At 38.3% G+C, this 22047-nt stretch overlaps 2 protein-coding genes across 10 annotated transcripts; both read left to right on the top strand.

Moving 5' to 3' along the window:
• Positions 1 to 6041: 6041 nt before the first annotated feature.
• LOC308390317 (uncharacterized protein) lies at positions 6042 to 16029 on the top strand. 6 transcript variants are annotated; one of them, XR_013970426.1, is made up of 6 exons: positions 6042 to 6262; positions 8658 to 8763; positions 9685 to 10779; positions 11231 to 11749; positions 12558 to 12712; positions 14264 to 14401. XR_013970426.1 is itself a non-coding variant. In XM_080872197.1 (6 exons), exons 3-5 carry the CDS (start codon positions 9792 to 9794, stop codon positions 13962 to 13964), a joined length of 2529 nt encoding a protein of 842 aa, XP_080728323.1. In that variant the 5' UTR covers positions 6042 to 6262; positions 8658 to 8763; positions 9685 to 9791; the 3' UTR covers positions 13965 to 13990; positions 14264 to 14403. The 6 variants fall into 6 exon arrangements, 3 of the variants coding, with proteins under 3 accessions (XP_080728323.1, XP_080728322.1, XP_080728324.1); XR_013970427.1 differs by adding an exon at positions 13772 to 13990 and having other exon boundaries at positions 11231 to 12712; positions 14264 to 14327; XR_013970428.1 differs by lacking the exon at positions 14264 to 14401 and adding an exon at positions 13772 to 13909.
• A 751-nt stretch (positions 16030 to 16780) lies between these two features.
• LOC308390319 (uncharacterized protein) lies at positions 16781 to 21386 on the top strand. 4 transcript variants are annotated; one of them, XM_080872203.1, is made up of 3 exons: positions 16781 to 17059; positions 17451 to 17584; positions 19061 to 21386. In XM_080872203.1, the coding sequence occupies exons 2-3, from the start codon at positions 17482 to 17484 to the stop codon at positions 20407 to 20409; spliced, it is 1452 nt and encodes a 483-aa protein (XP_080728329.1). In that variant the 5' UTR covers positions 16781 to 17059; positions 17451 to 17481; the 3' UTR covers positions 20410 to 21386. The 4 variants fall into 4 exon arrangements, with proteins under 4 accessions (XP_080728329.1, XP_080728327.1, XP_080728328.1 ...); XM_080872201.1 differs by having other exon boundaries at positions 16781 to 17207; XM_080872202.1 differs by having other exon boundaries at positions 16781 to 17207; positions 17300 to 17584.
• Positions 21387 to 22047: the final 661 nt, after the last annotated feature.

Raw genomic sequence — 22047 nt, 5'->3', positions numbered from 1 at the left:
GGCCTGAAAACTGAAGGCTCTGCCTCCCATTCTACTTTTAAATACTCTAGGAACAACAAGTAGGCCTGCAGAGCGAGAGCGAAGTGCTCTAGTGGGGTGATATGGTACTACAAGGTCATTAAGATAAGATGGGGCCTGATTATTTAAGACCTTGTATGTGAGGAGCAGGATTTTGAATTCAATTCTGGATTTAACAGGGAGCCAATAATGGGGAGGCAATATAGGAGAAATATGCTCTCTCTTTCTCGTCCCTGTCAGGACTCTGGCTGCAGCATTTTGGATTTACTGAAGGCTTTTAAGGGAGTTTTTAGGACTTCCTGATAATAATGATTTACAGCAGTCCAGCCTAGAAATTATAAATGCATGAGCTAGTTATTCACTCTAATACAGGATATTTCTAATTTTAGAGACATTGCGCAAATGGAAGAGCCCAGGCTCTTCCAGCAGCCACCAGGCCCAGGCTCTTCCAGCAGCCACCAGGCCCAGGCTCTTCCAGCAGCCACCAGGCCCAGGATCCTGCAGCAGCCACTAGGCCCAGGATCCTGCAGCAGCCACCAGGCCCAGGCTCTTCCAGCAGCCACCAGGCCCAGGCTCTTCCAGCAGCCACCAGGCCCAGGATCCTCCAGCAGCCACCAGGCCCAGGCTCTTCCAGCAGCCACCAGGCCCAGGCTCTTCCAGCAGCCACCAGGCCCAGGATCCTCCAGCAGCCACCAGGCCCAGGATCCTCCAGCAGCCACTAGGCCCAGGATCCTCTAGCAAGGCACCAGCAAGTAAATCAACAGTGACTTCAACGGGCCATCACAAGGAAATACCAATCTCATCATTTTCAAAATGCCACCTAAAAAAGCAAACCCAGGAGTTGAAGGCAATTAACCAGTGAGGTTAATTGCCAGGACAGGCCGGGTTTCGGCAATCCTCAAGGGTGCTTCGCAACCAGTGGGCCTTAACGCTGTTAAGATGCCGCCTAAGAGGAGCAACGTTAATGAGGAGGAACTGGAGGACATAAAGAAATCCCTAAACTTTATGTCTGAAGAAATAACAACAATTTCCAAACAACAAAAACTGATACTCAATTTAATGGATGATATTAAAGAACTAAGAAGGCAGAGCGAGGAAAAGGACAAGAAGATTGCTATGCTGGAAGGACGGGTGTCAGATCTGGAACAATATTCAAGAGTAAATGATGTGATAGTGACAGGACTGGAAACCAAGCATCAGACATACGCACGGGTAGCAGCATCAGAGAGAGGGGAGCCACCCGAGCAAGAGCTACGCTCTTTGGAAGAGCAGGTAATGGCCTTCTTTAAAAGCAAAGGTATAGAAATGGACAGTAAAAATATTGAGGGATGCCATCCTCTTCCGAGAAAAAATCAAATACCTGCCATTATCATTCGTTTTGTTAATAGAAAACAGAAAAAAGAACTGCTCAAGCAAGGAAGAAAGCTAAAAGGTACAAATGTTTATTTAAATGAACACCTAATCAAGAAAAATGCAGACATTGCAAGACAAGCAAGAATATTAAGAAAACAGAAGAAAATACAGTCAACTTGGACGTCAGACTGTAAAATATTCATTAAGTTAAATGGAACACCAGAGCAGGCTAAGGTTCTAGTCATCAAAGAGATGACTGAACTAGAAAAATATAACTGATAAATGCAAAGCAGTGCTAAATATGATGTGACCGTCCAAGTGCACAACCAACGCAGATGTCTGACAATTTTCAACTAACAACTCATATAGATATTGAAAATAAGACATTGATGTATGACAGCAACATAGATCCTGATTGTAATTTCTTTAACAATAAGACAAATGAATGCAATTATTATACAAATGAGCAACTTAAAAAGGAATTCAAGGTAGAACAGGGTATAACAATGGTTCACTTTAATAGTCAAAGCTTATATGCAAACTTTCAATCCATCAAAGACTACATAACACAGTTTGAACAGCCATTCAATGTGATAGCCATATCGGAGACCTGGATAACTCCTGGAAAAGAAGAAGACTTTAAAATAAATGGATATGAATTCCTTCATGTAGACAGGATCAACAAGAAAGGAGGTGGGGTGGCACTTTACATTGATAAAAACCTAAAGTACAAAAGAATGGGAAGAATGACAACTGTTATTGATGGAGTGATGGAATGTTTATCAGTGGAAATAATTATAGAAAAAAGGAAAAACCTAATTGTCAGTTGTATATATAGAACACCAGGATCTAAGATTGAGATATTTAAGGATAATATGGAGGACTTATTTACAAATATAAATCAGAAAAGAATGTTTATTTGTGGGGACTTTAATATTGACTTATTGAATCCAAATCATAATAAGAGTACAGAAGAATTTATTGACTCCATGTACAGCATCGGTTTATTTCCACTGATAACAAGACCGACCAGAATAACATCTCATTGTGCAACTCTATTAGATAATATATTTACAAATATAATAGAAGGAAAGATAAAAAGTGGGCTGTTAATCAATGATATAAGTGACCATTTACCAGTCTTTGCATCTTATAAATGCCATTATAAAGTGAACAACGATGGACATAAGATTATTTACAAAAGAATAAGAACAGAGAAGACCTTAAATTGTCTTAGAAATGAACTTTTAAAGCAAGATTGGAATATTGTGTATGAACAAACAGAAGTTAATAAAGCTTACGAAGGATTTTTAAGAACATTTAACACATTACTTGATAAAAACTGCCCAGTAATTGAAATCAATAGGAAACACAACTATGCAGGAAGACCATGGATGACAAAAGGACTACAAAATGCCAGCAAAAAAAAGAATAGCCTATATCGAGAATTCATAAAAAAGAGAACAATAGAAACTGAAATGAAGTATAAAACTTACAAAAATAAATTAACTAATATAATGAGATCCTGTAAAAGAGAGTATTACATTAAAAGGTTAGAACACAATAAAGATAACACAAGAGATATATGGAATGTATTAAACAGAATAATCAAAAATGAATCAAGGAATAATGATTACCCTGGGTACTTTATAGAAGGGACAAGAAGTATTAATAACATGGAGGAGATAGTAAATGGCTTTAATGAATTCTTCGTAAACATAGGGCCAAAACTGGCAGAAGAAATAAAGGTTGATGGAATAGAAAGGGACACTGGTGAAAATATTGAAAGGAATAGTAGCTCAATGTTTTTAAGAGCAGTGGAAGAGAAAGAGATTTATGACATGGTTAGAGGACTTAAGAACAAAACCAGTACAGACTGGAATGATATTGATATGGTAACGGTAAAGACAGTTATTGATGGTATCGTAAAACCATTAAAATATATATTCAACTTGTCGTTTCAAAAAGGAGTTTTTCCACAAAAAATGAAAGTTGCTAAAGTTATTCCCATTTACAAAACCGGTGAAAGACATCATTTTACAAACTATAGACCAGTGTCAATACTCTCCCAGTTCTCTAAGATACTGGAAAAACTCTTCATAAAAAGATTTGATAGTTTTGTGGAAAAATATGAATTAATGACAGATAGTCAGTATGGGTTCAGAAGCAACAGATCAACAGCTTTGGCACTGATAGATTTAATGGAAAAGATAACGGAATGTATGGATAATAAGAGGTATGCGCTCGGAGTTTTCTTAGATCTAAAGAAGGCGTTTGATACTGTTAATCATGAAATTCTATTAAAAAAACTGGAAAAGTACGGGTTTAGGGGAGTGGTTTTGGAATGGTTAAAAAGCTATGTAGGGAATAGGCAACAATATGTACAAATAAATGAATATAAATCTAATTTGATGGATATAGCTTGTGGAGTACCTCAAGGTTCAGTACTGGGTCCAAAAATGTTTATTATGTACTTAAATGATATCTGCAGAGTATCGGAGATTTTAAAGTTTGTAATATTTGCAGATGACACAAATATACTGTGTTCAGGTGTGGAGTTGCCACAGGTTTTGGGGATGATCACACAGGAATTAATGATATTAAAGAAGTGGTTTGATATAAATAAATTATCATTGAATCTAGATAAAACCAAATTTATGTTGTTTGGAAACCAAAAGAAAAACATCGAAGTAGAAATATGTGTTGACAATGTATATTTAGAAAGAGTAAATGAAATAAAATTTCTTGGGGTGATCATTGACCACAAGCTCTGTTGGAAGCCACACATTACTTATGTTCGGGGGAAATTGGCACGGGGCATTGCCGTCCTGGGGAAAGCAAAGCATATGTTGGATCAGAAAGCACTGCACATTTTATACTGTGCTTTACTACTGCCATATATGAGCTACTGTGTAGAGGTCTGGGGAAACACATACAAAAGTAACACACAAACAATAACTATAATACAGAAAAGGGCCATTAGATTAATAAATAATGTAGGGTACAGGGACCATACAAATGCACTCTTTGTCAAAATGCAAGCTATTAAATTCCAAGACTTGGTGAAGCTTAAAACAGCGCAAATAATGTATAAAGTAAGAAATAAATTGCTTCCCAAAGAAATCTGTAAATTGTTCATAGAAAGAGAAGGTGGGTATAACTTAAGAGGGAAATGGAATTTAAAAATACAAAGTGCTAGAACAACTTTAAGAACTATGTCAATCTCAATTGCAGGAGTTAAATTATGGAACAGTCTAACAGAAGAAATAAAAGACAGTCAAAACATAAAACAGTTTAAAGTAAAATATAAAAACCTAATTTTAAATAAGTATAAGAATGAAGAAAACGGGGTTAACCCAGGACGGTAATGTTGCTGGTAATGGTGTTGTGGTTCTTTTTTTTTTTTTTTTTTTTGGTTTGTTGTTTTTCCATAACTTGTGTATCTGCAAATATACACATTCTGTATTTTTCATATGAAAGAAACTATACTGTGGTGGGGCTTGCTAATTTCTTGTTTTTGATTTATGTATGTTATGTTTTGTTTTACTTCATATGTTTCATATGTTGTTTGTTTAATTTAAGACAAAAAAAAATTAAATGAATGAGAGGTAAAACTTGAGGGGGTAGGGACAAATAAGTAAATACTTCAGCCTACTCCTTTTCAAACAAATAATGGAATGATATTTTGTAATGATTGTGAAGGCACATGTTTGAAATGTTTGAAATAAAAATGAACTGAACTGAACTGAACTGAAAGAAAGCAGATTTTATTGTAAACATAAATGGGGGGCTAGCAAAAAAGCTTGGGAACCACTGATCTCTAAGTGTTTCGTTCACTAGCAAACTGACCGGCCACTTTGTTAGGTTCACCTGTTCTGCTGCTCATTAAAGCAAATATTTAATTAACCAGTCATAAAGCAGCAACTCACTGCATTTAGGCATGTAGACATGGTCAAAATGACCCGCTGCAGATGAACCTGAGCAACAGAATAAAGAAAAGCAGTTTAAGGGATCTTGAAGGTGATTGTTTGGCTTCTTAGTAACAGCTGGGAGTCAAATGTCACCTACCTGAGTGTTGTTACTGAGCATGTCCATCACCTCATGACCACAGGGTTCCTATCTTCTGATGGCTGCTCCCGACATGACATACACCATGTCACAAGGTTTGAAAAACTCTGACTGGTGAACATGATATTGAGCACTGCACTCAAAATTATAAAAATGTTTCCATCAAGTTTGCCCAACCCAGTACTAACAAGGTGTACCTAATGAAGTGGCCTATATAGGGAGACATACGTGTTGTTCTTTTCTTTTCTTTTCTTTTCTTTTCTTTTCTTTTCTTTTCTTTTCTTTTCTTTCTTAAAAAAATATGAATATTATTTTCAGTATTTGACCACATTGAAGCATAATGCATAAAAACTGTTCAAAATTATAAGAAAATTATCAAAGAAAGTCGAAGAAAAAAAGAGCAGGCATTGATTTTTTTATTTTCTATTTACTATATTTAAATACATTTTAGGATTTCTGGGGAAAATATCTGATTGACTAATAACAACAGGAATATTTTTGTCAGCTGAATGCATTACTGTTCAGTAAATTACTGCGGGTGATGACGGGGGTAGGAACCGTCTACTAGGTGCACTGTGTTTCGGAGGGGAACAAAACAAAGGTCGGACAGACTAGCCGTGTGTTGTGTTTCGCTTGTAGAGGGATTTCTCCTCATTTCCGTGTCACGTATCTTGTGTTTTAGAGGTTTGAGAAGTTACAATCAGAGGAAAGGAGGATCGTAAAGTAAAGGAGCGAAAACACGGAGATCAGAAATGAAACTCGCCCGGGAGGACCCCGCGGAAGACGGGCGGGCTGATGCTGCCTGTTTCCTCCTCCTGTACAGGTAAATGACCCTTCCTGCGAATATCTGACAGCAAACAGGCGTCCCGATTTTACCTGTATGGACCGGTGTTGTGCCTAAAAATGATCGTCTGTAAAAAGATGATTTCTGGTATATCCTTTATTTATCCAGTTAAAAAAAAGTCTCATTGACATTAAAATGTCAAAAAACGTCATCTGACCAAGAGGACAGCAGAAATGACAACAAATATAACAATAGTTCTGTAAACATATTTCAAGTTGACAAAAGAGTACCGGATTGGTTATAATGTAAGTACAATAACCCCGAGTTATAAAGTTATAAAGATACTTGAAAATCAGTTTGTTTTTTTTTTAACATATAACCGCTTTGTAAACCATATTCACCGAAGTCTATTTACCAATATACGTGAAGATGTTACACTTAAAGAAAGCATACAGAAACTTTGGAAATCAGTTTTTGCCATTCGATCACTTTTTGGCACAAGAAAAAGTTTTTTTTTTTGGAATTTATCCTCGTTATTTGTTCTTAAGGGACTCCAAACACAGTTGGTGTGTTTTATGACTAACACATGATCTGGACCCAGGCTTAAACTCGGTCCTGTGTTTGAGCCGAAACAAAGTCTTAGAGGATATTAGGGCAGTTCAGGGCGTTTTATTTCACTCTGTCCTTTTGCACAGATAACCGGCTGTTTATTGAAGAGTGAAAATTAAAGGTTTAATCACAGAAATGCTGCCATTGCATTCATATGCACCATATGAATGCAAATCACAAGCCAGTAACCTCACACTTTATATACGGGGTGGCTGTAGCTCAAGTGGCAGAGCAGGTCAGCCACTAATCAGAAGGTCGGTGGTTTGATCCCAGGCTGCCTCCTGGCTGCCAAATATCCTTGGGCAAGATGCTAACCCCACGTTTGCCTACTGGTGGTGGTCAGAGGGCCCGGTGGCGCCAGTGTCTGCCTCTGTCAGTGCACCCCAGGGCAGCTGTGGCTACAATGTAGCTGCCATCACCAGTGTGTGAATGAATGGGTGAATGACTGAATGTAGTGTGAAGCGCTTTGGGGTCCTTAGGGACTAGTAAAGCGCTATACAAATGCAGGCCATTTACCATACGCAGAAACACTAGAAATTAACTTTACAAAGTGCTTTGGGTGAGAATGAGAATTACAGACGTAATTTAAAGGAGATTACTGATTCTGTGAGCCTTATCTGCTCAGCAGGTTCTTTCAAAGTCGAGGTCACCTTTAGATTTTGGACCCGATAGGAGGGCTGGCCCTGAGGATCTGAGGCTGCACGCTGGGTCATCTGGCATCAATGTTTTGTGCTAAATGTGAAAATGATAAGCAAGTTACACAAAAGTCCTGCTGAAAATCTTTCTATTTATTCTTATTGCTCATTAGTATTTGAAAACTCTGCAGAGAGCATCTCCAAAAGTTGATTCTGTTCATCTGGACGTAGCGTTTTGTTTGAGAAACGTTTCGTCACTCATCCAAGTGACTTCTTCAGTCTCAGCTGAACTGATTTTAGTTCATGAGCTGCACACAGACAGATTTGATCTCACGTGTAAAAAGTACCTGATTTATGATGTTTAAGACTTGTAAAGGTATCCATTATTAGACTAGTGACAAACATCTCTGCACGAATTATTCAGTTTCATTAACTTCATGCCATTCAGCATGAGAATGGTTCTGTTTCTACCATTTTCCACTCAACTTAAGAAACTTGTGAACTGTCCTATTTCAAAACATTTTTCACATTGGGTTCTTTTCAAAAGATTAAAAAAGGGAACGTAAACACATTGTAGGCAACTTTAAAGTGAAACTATTTCTTTTGAGGTTTCACAGAAAAATAAAAATGAATGAGCTTGTCTGTGTTTTATTGCATGTATTTAATAAATCTTACTTGACACTTTTAACACTTAAAAGCAAACAGCTGTTTGTTTTTGCACATAAAATATTTCCATATATACAGGATTGGCACTTAAAAAAAATCGTGTAATTTTTTTTACGATCACTGTTTCTTGTCCAAGTGACAATTTATCTACATGTACACATAGGTTTCTTAGTGGTTATATTAAGATAAGATAAGATAAGATAACCTTTATTAGTCCCACACGTGGGAAATTTGTTTTGTCACAGCAGGAAGTGGACAGTGCAAAAGTTATGAGGCAAAAATTAGAATACAATAAGAATAAATACAGTACACAACTGTACAGAATAGAATAAAATAAAATACTATATACAGTAGAATAAAATAAATATACAATAAGATAAAAATAGAATACAAATACAAATACTATATACAACTGAGTAAAAATACAACGATGACAGAAAGGATTATTGCACTTAGTATTATTGCATAAGTAATTGCATTGAGTAACCAACTTATTATTGAGATTTGTGCAATCATAATTTCAGCCAGCTGTGAGGGGCTCTGCAGTGGGGATGCCTCGAATAAAGAGCCTTCATCCTGATGACCACACACGCTTCAGGTCTGAGTCGGCAAAAGTCAGGAGAGATCTGGGTGAGTGACACCATAATAACATGACTGATTAACACTTAGTTAAGTGTTAATTAAGCATTATTAAAGAGTGAAGTGATAATTAATAATGTATACTTGTCACTAATCATTTTATACAGTAGATTTGTTTATTCTTTTTTTGAAAAGCTTTTCATTATTCATCAGAATTTTTTGAGTTGTTAAAACTCTTATTTTAAATGTAAATCACAAAGTGAGACTGCCTGATTACTACTAAAACTTATCAATGGCCTGATAATATCAGCTGATATTAGCTATTTGCCAGCCAAACAGACTGACAATGGCTGATAAATCAAATGATCCTTGAAAGTTGAACAAGTAAAGAAGAGACAGGAGGAACACAGTTCAAACACTTTATAAGTGTTGCTGTTGCACAGACAGTCCACCAGAGGGCAGTCTGCATTTTTTTTAAATAAATAAATAAATTATTTTTTAATCTTTGTACAGCACTTTGTCCAACATTTTATTGTTATTAAATGTGCTATATAAATAAAGTAAAGTAAAAGCATCTTCCCTGTTTGCAATGCACATGTTTGGAACACCAAAAACACAGCAACCAGCTGATCTGAACAGAGTAGATGAATAACTACGCATAATAAGTGTTAGGAAAAGCTGTTTTGATATCATGTGTCTGAAGAAAATAAAACATCTGATTTTTTTTTTAAGTTGCCAAATATTTGTATTGGTGTTATAAATACTCCATCGGCCGAGCTCTAACCAGCACAGTGTCGGTGTCTGTTTTATGGATATCAAAGTCATTCCCCAATGTCCTCCAAAATCACAAATCAATTTCAAATTACATTAAAAAAAAATACTAAAGAAATTACAAATTTGGTATGGCTCTTTGCAACTACGCAAAGTGACAGTTGAGCATAATGTACAGATGTGTTTTAATGCTTCCTGCAGATGTTCAGCAGATGTTGCAGATTGAAAATGAAGTTCCCAGCATCCCTAATCTGGACCAGCAGGACTCAGACCTCCTTCACATAAAGAAGTAACAGGAGGAGCTCTTGATGACTCAGGAGGCAGAGCAGCTAAATGGGTTAGGGGACACTGAAATTACCAAGGTCCCAATCACTGCTGTGATGAGTGAGGGTGATGAAGAGAAACCTCTGTTCTCACAACTTCATCAGGGACCAGCTGAAGCCAGCATAGAGGCAGAGCCTCGAAACAGCAGCTCAGCCAAACAGATAAAAACAGAAACTGTTGGAGGACCAGAATCAACCAGGTACCCAGATGTTTACAGTCATCTACATCCAAGTACTGATGGAAAGCCTTTAGACTCTTATGAGACTGAAGTTTGCATTGATGATGGTTGGCAGGAGGCTTTGTCCAATTCTGGACCTGAAGACAGTGACACTGTAGATTCACAGATGACAGAAAACACAGAAGAGAAACCATTCAGCTGTGATTTCTGTGGACAGAAATTTAAGAGAGACTCAAATCTTAAGACGCACATTAGAGTTCACACAGGAGAGAAACCATTTAGTTGTAAGATTTGTGAACGAAGTTTTAGAAATCAGTATAATCTAAACCGACACATGAGAGTCCACACAGGAGAGCAACCGTTTGGCTGTGATGTTTGTAATAAACGATTTTCCCATCCAGGGTCTCTGAAGAGACACCAGAATGTGCACACAGGAGAGAAACCGTTCAGCTGTAGCATTTGCAATAAGAAATTTAGACAGAGGATTCATTTCAAGAGACATATGAGAGTCCATACAGGAGAGAAACCATTTGGTTGTGATGTTTGTTGTAAGAGATTTAACTGTAAGAGAAATCTGAAGACACACATGAGAGTCCACACAGGAGAGAGACCGTTCGGCTGTGATGTTTGTAAAAAAAGCTTTTCACAGCCAGGAATTTTAAAGAGACACATGAGCGTCCACACAGGAAATAAGAGTCTTCAGCCAGATCAAACCAGAGATCTCCGATTGGCTGGTGCCATATCTGCATGGCCCACATCACAGCTGGTTCAGACACAAGACACAAAAGATCTAGGTAAGTGACATACATCAGTCTGTCTATAATATACAACAAATATTTAATATGTGCTTGTGGGGATAGGTTAATTGATTAATCTAAATTGTCACTAGGTGTGAATGTGCGAGTGAATGTGAGTGTGAATGGTTGTCTGTCCCTGTGTGTTAGCCCTGCGACAGACTGGCGACCTGTCCAGGGTGTACCCCGCCTCTCGCCCTATGACAGCTGGGATAGGCTCCAGCGCCCCCCGCGACCCTGAAAAGGATATGCGGAAGCGAATGGATGGATGGATGGATATTTAATATGTAACAATGCCAATTGTTTTCAGTGGAAAACACTTGGTTTTCTGTGTTGTTGTTTTTTTTTTTTCATTTTAAAATTTGTATTAGATTCCAAAATCATTTGTGTAATATTAAAAACTTTAATAGGATTTGTGTCATATGTTTCCATAACTGTGTGTGTGTTTCAGCTACAGCGGCAAGACCTGGACATCTTGCAGATGTCCAGGTCTTGCAGGTTGAAGGAGAGGTTTCCTGCAGCCCTAGTCATGACCAACAGGATCCAGACATCCTCTGTATTAAAGAGGAACAGGAGGAACTGCTGGATGGGCAGGAAGAGGCTGACATCACCAAGGTCCTAATCACAGCTGTTCCTGTGAAAACTGAAGACGATGAAGAGAAGTCACAGTCCTCAGAACTTCATCAGAGATTATCTGAAAACAACACAGAGGGAGAGCCTCCAACCAGTAGCTCAGCAAAACAGATAAAAACAGAAACTGATAACTGTGGATTACCAGAAGCAGACAAGAACCTGGATTTAAATATTAATTTACAACCAAAAACTGATGGAATTGTTTTAGAATCCTATGAGACCGATGTCAGTATTGATGGTGACGAATGGCAGGTGCCTTTGTCAGATTGTGGATGTGGGACTGAAAACAATGAGAAGGGTTTAAAGAAGAAGAAATCACTTGAGTCAGTAGTAAAAGGTAATGTGGACCGTAAAACCGCCAAAAAGAAATTTACCTGCTCTGAGTGTGATAAACAGTTTGTTTACAAGCAGTCTCTTCAGAGGCATGTGGCACGCCGTTCAGCAAAAAAGGCTTCGAACTGTTTGGTTAATAGTGCGTGTTTTAGAGGAAAGCAAAAAACTGCATCACAGGCCAGAAATCAAAGAGAAGCGAACCCACTGAACTGTGATCTCTGTGGACAAAAATGTACCAGTAAAAGAAATCTGAAGGCACACATGAGAATCCACACCGGAGAAAAACCATTTAGTTGTAACGTTTGCGGAAAAAGCTTTCGACATCAGTATACCATCGATAGACACATGCGAATCCATACAGGAGAGAAACCCTTTGGTTGCAGTGATTGTAGTAAACGGTTTGCACAGCTCGGCGATCTTAACCGGCACAAGGCCGTCCACACTGGTTTGAAACCTTTCAGCTGTATTGTCTGTGGTAAAAAATTTAGGCAAAGGAACCATTTTAAGAGACACATGAGAGTCCACACCGGAGAAAAACCGTTCATTTGTGATGTTTGCGGCAAAAGCTTTAATTGTAATAGAAATCTTAGGACGCACATCAGAATCCACACAGGAGAGAAACCATATAGCTGTGACGTTTGTGGTAAACGATTTTTAGAGCAAGCTATTTTAAAGAGACATGCAAGCATCCACACAGGAGAGAGGCCGTTTGTTTGTGATAAGTGTAATAAAACATTTAAGTGTAAGAGAAATCTTACAGCACACATGAGAGTCCACACAGGAGAGAAACCATTCGGTTGTAATGTTTGCAGTAAAAGGTTTACACAATCTGGGATTTTGAAGAGGCACATGAGCGTCCACACTGGAGAAAAGAGCGTTCGCCTGGTGGAAGCCACCGCCGTGGGTTCAAAGTCCCCAAAACTGGTACCAGCCACGTCTGAAATGGTGCAGATGAAAAGAAGTGTAGGTAAGTGACACACATTTGTGTAAACAATTTTTACTGTACATCAAGTATATTAAATCACTTTGTAATAGCACTGTCTCCAGTATGTTTGGGTGTCATATGGATTTTTTCCAATATTAGCTCTAACTGGAGATGAGAATTGAGGAACCGTTCCAAAATTCTTACATTTCACGAATTTTTAAACTTTTGCATATTGCAGTCAGGCTTCTGAGAGAACTGCATAACATTTGCACTGCCAAGACCTGCTACATGGACATGATGCCACTGGTTGACAAAGTGCTTTAAAAAACGCTTTTACTCATGTCGTGGAGCATAGGTGGCCACTGAGTAAATTCTGAATTTTGAGGTCACATTTAAATTGTAATTGTAAATATTTATTCCTTGATATACATACTAAAATATGAAACATGCAAATACCATCATATTAAATTGTGTTAGATGTGGGAAGCTAGATTTCTTAGGGAAAAAAAGAAATGTATTTCATGTCCAGTACTGTGCAGAAGTCAATTTCTTTATACTTTGCTAGAAAAATTGAACATGTGTGCAGGGGCTTATTGAAATATCTGCGAACATACATGAAAATATGAGACAAAACCAGAGTTTGAACAATTCTTACAGGCTTGAAAGTCAGTACTTGGCGTGACCATCTTTATTCTTTAACACAGCTTGAACTCTCTGAGGCAGCTTTCTGTAATTTCTTTAAGTAGTCTTCAGGAATAGTTCTTCAGGCAAAGAACAGTCAAAGCTTCTTTGCATGTTTCTGGCTTTTGCTCTGTTCTGCCGGGATGATCCCACAGCGCTCCAGTGGTGTTGAGGTCTGGGTAATGGCTGTAATGCAGCTCCAAACCATAGACAGAAGCTTCACCGTGTTTTACAGATGGCTCTAGACTCTCACCATTGTACCTCTCTCCTGACCGCCTCTGTATTTTCTGCTGATGATTTGATCAAATTCGAATTCCGTCCATCAGACCTGTTGCCACTAATTTTCAGTCCAGTTCTTGTGTAAATGTTGATACCTCAGCCTCTCCCTGTTTCCCTTCATTAACAATAGCTTCTTGACAGGTTCCCTTCCACAGAGATCATTTCTCATGAGGCTTAATAGAACAGTAGATGGATGTGCTGAAGGGTGTGTCAGCTATTATTTTCTGAAAGACTGGGCCTAAGCAGCATTCTGAAAAACATTTTGACCCAACCAGTTGCGGCAGATGGCCGCCCCTCCCTGAGCCTGGTTCTGCCAGAAGTTTCTTCCTGTTAAAAGGGAGTTTTTCCTTCCCACTGATGGTAAGTTCTTGCTCATAGGAGGTTGTCTGATTGTTGGCATTTTCTCTGTCATTGCCGAGTCTTTACCTTACAGTATGATGTGCCTTAAGGTGACTGTTTGACACTATATAAATAATATAATATAAACTGAATAGAAGTGTACATTAAAATATGCATATTGAAACTTGTTTTCACAGGGTGATAAAATCAGAATTGAATTATGATTTTACCAGTTATTTCCAAACTTCTTGAATTAGTCAATATTTGGTTGTTGTTTGGTTGTTTTTCCTGCAGATGTCGGGCACACAGAAGAGACTCCCTGTATCCAAGAGGACCAGGATCCAGAGCCCCTCCATGTAAAGGAGGAGCAGAAGGAACTTCTGGCTGGTTGCGAAGACAAGAAGTTATATTTGATGGAGGAGGTTAAAATCACCATGTACCCATTTACTGCCGTTCCTGTTACGAGTGAAGATGAGGAGGAGGAGAAATCCAAGTTCTCACAGCTTCATCAAGACAATATTGACACAAAGCCTCCACCCAGTGTCCCAGCTGAACAGAAAACAGATGGGGAGGACTGTGGGGGACCAGAACCAGGCAAAAACACAGATCTCAAAAGTCATTTACAGCCACATAATGCTGGAACTGTCAGTATTGATGATAAATATGAAGATGATGATGATGTTGGTGACTGGCAGGAACCATTGTCAGATTCTGAACCTGAAACCGAAGAAAATGGTTAGCAGGAGATCAGGGCTCCTGAGTCTGGGATGTAACACTGCCCAAAAAAATCCTTTTCCTGCTTTCGAGTTTGCTCAACTCAAGATGACAAGTCATGTAGGTGAAAGGGCTTCAAGCTGTTTGGTTTATGTGGATGAGAGTTTAACCAAAATACAAATTTTAAAGCACACCAAGAACCAAAAGCACTCAAATGGTAGTGCTTGCAGTAAAAGATTTGCACAAGAGGAGATTCAGTGTGCTATAGAAAGTCATTAATGTCAGTAATGATGAATTTTTATGTTAGCACATAACTTGCATCTAAATTATTTTTCTTTTTTTTAATCTTAAGTTGTTATTGTGTCCAAATTTGCTTTCATCATGAGTTCGAAAACACTCTCACACTTACCACTAGAGCCACCAAATGGGGTTTATTTTGATCCTTTGGTATTTTAAAAATGGTGTAGGCATGGTGAAGCAGGTACCAGTTCAATCTGCCTCCTCCCCACTATGGTTCTAGTGTTAATCACATCATATAATTTCATGACATTATTTGGAACTAGTCTTAAATATGCAATATTACACTAATTCTGCCGAGGGAACCAGTTTGGAAATGCTTAAGTATAATCTTCTTTCAGTGGTTTTCAGAAAACTGACCACCTGTCGTTATTGGAGGTTCTGGAAGCAGATCGTCTTTCTGTCATTGAAAATTAAATGAAGAAGAAAAGACTCAGTTTAATTTTTAGCTACATGATTGTCTTTTAAATTGCAACTTTTGGAGGAAGTTTGAATGTTCACAAAATAATAAAATGTTCTCAACTGTTCGTATTTGTCCTGATCAGTTATGAACTTGGACCATTAAACCAGTTCTGGTCTGACAGTGTTACAGGTTTACTTACTGCTACAGTTGATGTTTTAGTTGCCAGTGTCTGTTTCTTCACGAGGTGCGTTAGGACCTTTGCTCACCTTTCTCAACCTGAGACCAAAGTTAGAGAACTAATGTTTCCTCAAGGTCAAAGGTTAATTATATCATACTGTGAAGGACATGGATGTAACTGAAGCATATTTCATAATTAGAACATATTTTTTCCACAGTACAAAACATAAATATATATTTTTAAAAGATTGTCACTTGTCTCCCATGATATATGTTTCAGATGATGAAGCATAAAGGATGGTCCAGTTTATAAAGATAAAGGAGGTAATAAAGGAAGCACTACTCTTTAGTATTTAGAGAATTTCACCCTGTTTTGATGACTGCTGTGCAGACAAAGATTACTTCACTTGCTTAGGAATTTTCCTAAGGAAAATTCAGTCATCCATCCACAATGCCGTTTGATTAGCAAAGATAAAAACTTTTCATTATGAAAGTGAATTCGGTAAAGGTCACATTTGATGAGATGTACACTCAATATAATCTGAGTTTCATGGGTGGAGTCATACATTGCTTTTTTAAAAATTTTTACTGGCTTCAAGATTAAACTGCAATAAAAATGTCAAATTATGTTTTATTTGTACAATAATAAATAAAACTATTCATATTAGCTCCAGGTGCAATATTTAAATATTATACACTTGAAGGGACCATCGGTCATAACCCAACAAATTAAATGTTTGTGATTCTGAAATGGCTTTTTGCATGAGGGTTCAAATAATGATAAAGAGTTAAAGCAAGAGACAAACACAGTTGCCCGATGGCCAGCCAAAGATACTGACGTAACATTTCTTTGTAATGATGTCAAACAGCCTGAAATTGGAAAACTATTCATCAGTTAACTATTTATTTAATATATTTTGTTCAGCTTATATTTAAAGTAGATAAGACACAAAACAGAAAATAAATGAAAAACAGTGAACCTGATCTGGCTGTATGTTGTCCTCAAACTAAAATGACTTCTTAGGATTTCTTTCGCCACAAAGACTGTTTTGCATGAATCGGAACTGGAGGTTAATTTTACTTTTTAAACTTTAACAATTATTTCTTCGTTCATTCCTCAGGAATCTTTTTGCGTCAGGAAAAAAACGGCTCTAGGAACCTTCTATTATACCGTGTTGTAAAGGGGAACAAAAAAAATGTTGGACTGACGGGCAGGAAGCTGTCCGTCCTGAGACTGTGCGGAGCTTCCAGACGAGTTTTCATCCTCTCACCAGGGAAGCCTGCGGTGCCGAATAATAATTAGAATCGTTTTTATGGTATAACGAGGTTTTGAGACACTGAGACGGTAACATTTCTAATTTAGCACAATAAATAAAACCGGGCGTCAGCTATCGCCGCCAAACGAGCAAAAACATGAAGGAGGAAAAGAAATACACGTTGGGGTCACCTCCTCCACCGGGACATAGCTGAAGAGGACTCACTTGTTTTCTGCTGGATAGGTACTTTATTCCCAGTAGAGTCAGCAGCCACACGGTCATGGATACGGCCAGCACAAGAGGGCTTTTACACAAAAATATAGACCTGCTACCTGGACTAGAATTTAATTTTTAAAAGTTAACCTGTCAAAGGACCCAGAGCTGCTCTAAGGTATTGGCAGTAACAGTGATACAGTGAATTCATAACGTTTTGCAACTCTTGCCAGATCATCTCAGTTTAATCTAACATTTGCACTTTGACAGATGCACCAAGAATAACACAGAGTTAATAGTTTGGTGCACAGACCGGAGGAGTCATGGATATATCCATCGAACTTCTGATTGGTAATTGAGCCCCTCTACTGCCTGAGAATGAATGAGTAAATGTTCGGGTGGCTCATTTGTGTCATTGCAGCTTGCACCTGAAAATCACAAGTGGAGTTTCAATGTCTCGATTAAAGATCCTCCAACCGGACGACCCCAAAGGTCTCAGGTTGTGTCCCCTTGTATCTGCATCAGCTACATCAGGTTTGGCAGAAGCACAGGCAGGTGGGTGACGTTCATTTGTTTCATTAACATGTAACTCATTCTCTTGATCAAACAGCAGAAACTAAATTATAAAACACAACAATTAGTGTGTAATGATGCTGTATTCAGGTATTTGGTAACCACTTCAGAGGTTCATGGACAAGAGGATAAAATCTGAAGTTAGTAAAGAAGGTAAAGCTCCAGAAACACTTGGAGCTTGTCTTTATGGTCCATGAAACTGAAATTTATGAGCCAGGATTAGCTGTGTGAGTCCAGTGTGAGTAATTTCTTTACTTAGTGCACTAACACAGTGTGTGAGACGATGTGCTTTGGTTTATGTTCTCGACCACTTCTCACTGAAGAGAATGCATAGTTATAGATAAATAAAGATTTTATTAATGCTACTCTGGGGAAATTCACAGCACTAGGCTCAGAAAGAAAATGTGAATTAGATATACTAGAAAAATAGTGTAAGGAAATTGCACAAAATGCAGTAATGCAGTCGGTAGTAACTGATCATTACTAAATGTGTACAGCGCATTGTGTTCTGCGTCCTGATTGGCTCTAGACCATTGTCAATCAATCTCGTACCGTGTCTCCTGTACCGTACAGAATGCATTCGGCTTGTCAAAGTCTTCGATCAAAAACACAACAATGTAGACAAAATGTTTTTCACCGTCAAAGGCAGCCGCGGGTGCCTTTGGTTTCATTCTATAATACTGGACTTATTTTTCTACGAAGGTTTGAACTTTGAGAGTGTTTAAACAAGAGAGAAAAGTGTGAACATGTTCATGCCTGCCTGAGAAAAGTGTATAAAGCGTGTAGTGAGGGGTTTTACAGCCTTAAAAGATCTATACTAATTGTAAAAAAGAAAGTTGGCTACTTCGCAGATTTCACATATCACGGGTTATTTTTTAGAACGTAACTACCGCGATAAACGAGGGACCACTGTACTTTACTGTTTTTGTGCTAACATTGTTTCTACAAGCTGTTGAATCATATAGGATGTAGCTAGTTTTTCCACACACAGCTTAAACACACTGCTTCTGCAGTTTGGCTTAGTTTTTGTTCAGTAAATAATGACATTGTGTCATATGTTAGAAGGCTGTGCTTAAATGATTTTAGAACCTTGTAGAGAGCAGATGATTTTTTGTTTTTGTTATGTCTTGATGTGTAATACCGTAGAACAGGGATGTCAAACGTATTTTATATCAGGGGCCACATACAGCCCACTTTTATCCTAAGTAGCCCAGACCTGTGACACTCAGCTTTCTGTCAATAAAGAACTTCTGCATTTAAATGTTTTTTTCACACGATAAAGAAAATTAATAATTGACATATGAAATTATCTTGCGGGCCAGATATAATTGTATCGTGGGCTGGATGTGGTCCATTGGCCGTAAGTTTGACATCCCTGACTTAGAACTAGAATTCTCGAACTAAAAATGCATAGCTCCCAGCTTCCTGTGATGCACCTGTAATGTGTGTTTTCTGCAGATGTCCAGCAGATGTTGCCAGTTAAAGAAGAGGTTCCCTCGATCCCCAGTCTGGACCAGCAGGACATAGGCCACATCCACATAAAGGAGGAGCAGGAGGAACTATGGACTGGTCAGGAAGGAGAGCAGCTTAATGGTCTGGGTGCTGTTACTTTGAAGACTGAAGATGAGGAAGAGAAACCTCAAGTCTTAGAGCTTCACCAAGAACCAGCTGAAGATAACAAAGACACACCGACTCCAGCCAGCTGCTCACACAAGCAGATAAAAGGAGAACCTGGTGGAGAGCTCTGTGGAGGACCAGAACCTACCAATACTTCATATCTAAACAGTCTTTTACAACCAAATACTGATGGAAAAGCTTCAGACTATTTCGAGAATGAAGTCACTGTTGATGAGGATGATGATGATTGGCAAGAGCCTTTGTCTGGACCTGAAAGTGAAAGTAGTGATTGGAAGGAGAGCATGAAACATGACTCAGGTGTAAAGAGTGATAATGTGGGACATATCTCTGCCAAACAACCGCTCAGCTGCTCTGAGTGTGGTAAACGCTTTCAGTACAAAGGGTATCTTCAGAGACATTATTCAACACATCATTCAGGAAAAAAAACTTCCAGCCATTTGGTTAATAGAGTGAAGGAAAGTGTTGAATCGCAGACAAAAGTCCACGGTGGAGAGAAACCATTTGGCTGCAGTGTTTGTGGACAAAGATTCAATCAAAATGCAAATCTTAAGACTCACATGAGAGTCCACACAGGGGAAAAACCGTTTACTTGTAGCATTTGTGAAACTAGATTTAGACAGCAGTATAGTCTGGATAGGCACATGAGAATCCACACAGGCGAAAAACCTTTTAGTTGTGGTGTGTGTAGTAAAAGATTTTTACAACTGGGGGATCTGAAGAGACACAGAAGTGTCCATACGGGAGAGAAGCCTTTCGATTGTAATGTTTGTGGTAAAAGATTTACTCAGAGGATTCATTTCAAGACACATCTGAGTGTTCACACGGGTGAGAAGCCATTTGGTTGCGACATTTGTGGTAAAAGATTTAATCGAGTGGGCAATCTGAAGACACACAAAAGAATCCACACAGGAGAGAAACCATTCAGCTGTGAATTTTGTAGTAAAAGGTTTTCACAACAAGGTGTTCTGAAGAGACACAGGAGCATCCACACAGGGCTGAGCCCGTATGCTTGTGATCTTTGTGGTAAACGGTTTAATTATAACAAAAATCTTAACAGGCATATGATAATTCACACAGGAGACAAACCATTTGGCTGTGACATTTGTAATAAAAGATTTTTACAATTAGGGGATTTAAAGAGGCACATGAGAGCACACACAGGAGAATAATTACTTTCATGTTGTGGGGTTAGTGGGAAAGGATTTATCCTAAGAGGGAAATGCAAATCCCCAAAAGTTGATTCTATTCATCTGGACGTAGCGTTTTCAGTGGGAGCAACATTTCGTCACTCATCCAAGTGACTTCTCCAGTCTCAGCTGGCTGCAGGTTTCCCCAACCTTATAAACAGTGCATTTGCACAATGACCGAAACTAGCACCACTGTGAATCCCAAAATACTGAAGAAGTCACTTGGATGAGTGATGAAAAGTTTTGTCCAGATGATCACAATCAACCTTTTGAGATTTACATACCTGGATGACTGAGCATGCATCGAGACAAGAAAATGTGAAGAGACAACAGAGATTGTACTGTACAGTAATCTGATCACAAGATGGAAAATGTATATTAAACAATCCATAGCTTTTGTCCCTCTGATAATTGCAAATAGTAATCATCTGTATCATCTTAGTCCAACATCAGGAATATGTTTTCACATTAACGTATATAGCTTTTTTTCTTTCACCTCCTAGGACCTGGCGTCCACATATGTGGACATCACATTTTGTATTTATACTCAATTTTGCTCTAAAAATGAATATCCTCATATGTGGCTCTTATTTTTCTAAGAAACAAAAATCAGGTAAAAAACATAATCTGGTAATCCTCTGTTTTTACATTCATCGGGTCCCAATCAGCCCAAATATCAAAGAGAAATCAAAAAAGCATGCCATGGAAGAGTTCAGGTCTTAGAAGGTTAAATCTGTCATTATGAGGCTGTTGTGTTCGTATTTTGTAACAGTGTCATTTTTTCTGTCTGTTAGTTTTTAAATTTGTTCCCTGTGAATTTCAATTTGATTGCTGCAACTTGTCAGGAATTTCCCCACACTAAACCAGATTTGGTTTACCACATTGACACTTCAAACTTTGGTGTGGCTCAGGGAGCACAGTGTTTTAGTGCCCTCTATTGTCCAGCAGTCTGTGCATGATAAATAAAATATTTTTAATAGTTTTCTTTGGGTTTTTCTTTCTTTCTATTAATCCAGATGATGTGTCATTTTTATTTGATTGATGATAAAAAGGTTGTAATGACCTGGACCCTGAAAAGTGCACAGGAATGATTATATTGATAAAAGAGGCTTAAGGATTGACACCACAGACTAAACTATGAACACTGATCCGGGAAAAGCAGGACTGATACGTCTGAGAGCGTTTGCAGTTAAATTCCTCCTCTTGTGGGATCAGTGTCTGTTTAGAAAAAAAAACAGCTATGGGTAAGAATGAAATGACAGAACTTGACTCTCTCTAACGGCTTGAAAACTTCACAAGAAATACTTAACTTCATTAAAGAAACTTTACTTCTGCATCAACCTTTGGAAAGGTAAGACTTGTGTTGGTGAGATTAAGCCATGTTAACATGGCTTTTACTATTTAATATTCTCTAAAAGAGTAAATTCAATTTTCAGGTTAAGGTCGTAATACATTCTAATGGTTAGCACTCTGGACTCTGAATCCAGCGATCTGAGTTCAATTCTCAGTGGAACCTCATTTGGCTTTCTAGCACTTTGCTCCACAGGTACATTAACACACGCTAGCATCAGAGTTTAGACCAGGGGCCCGTTCTTCGTACCTCGCTAAGTAAGTTAGCTG

Source organism: Rhamphochromis sp. 'chilingali' (genome assembly GCF_963969265.1).
Source record: "Rhamphochromis sp. 'chilingali' genome assembly, chromosome: 22".
Taxonomy (NCBI): domain Eukaryota; kingdom Metazoa; phylum Chordata; class Actinopteri; order Cichliformes; family Cichlidae; genus Rhamphochromis; species Rhamphochromis sp. 'chilingali'.
This window is presented reverse-complemented; position numbering and strand designations above follow the sequence as displayed.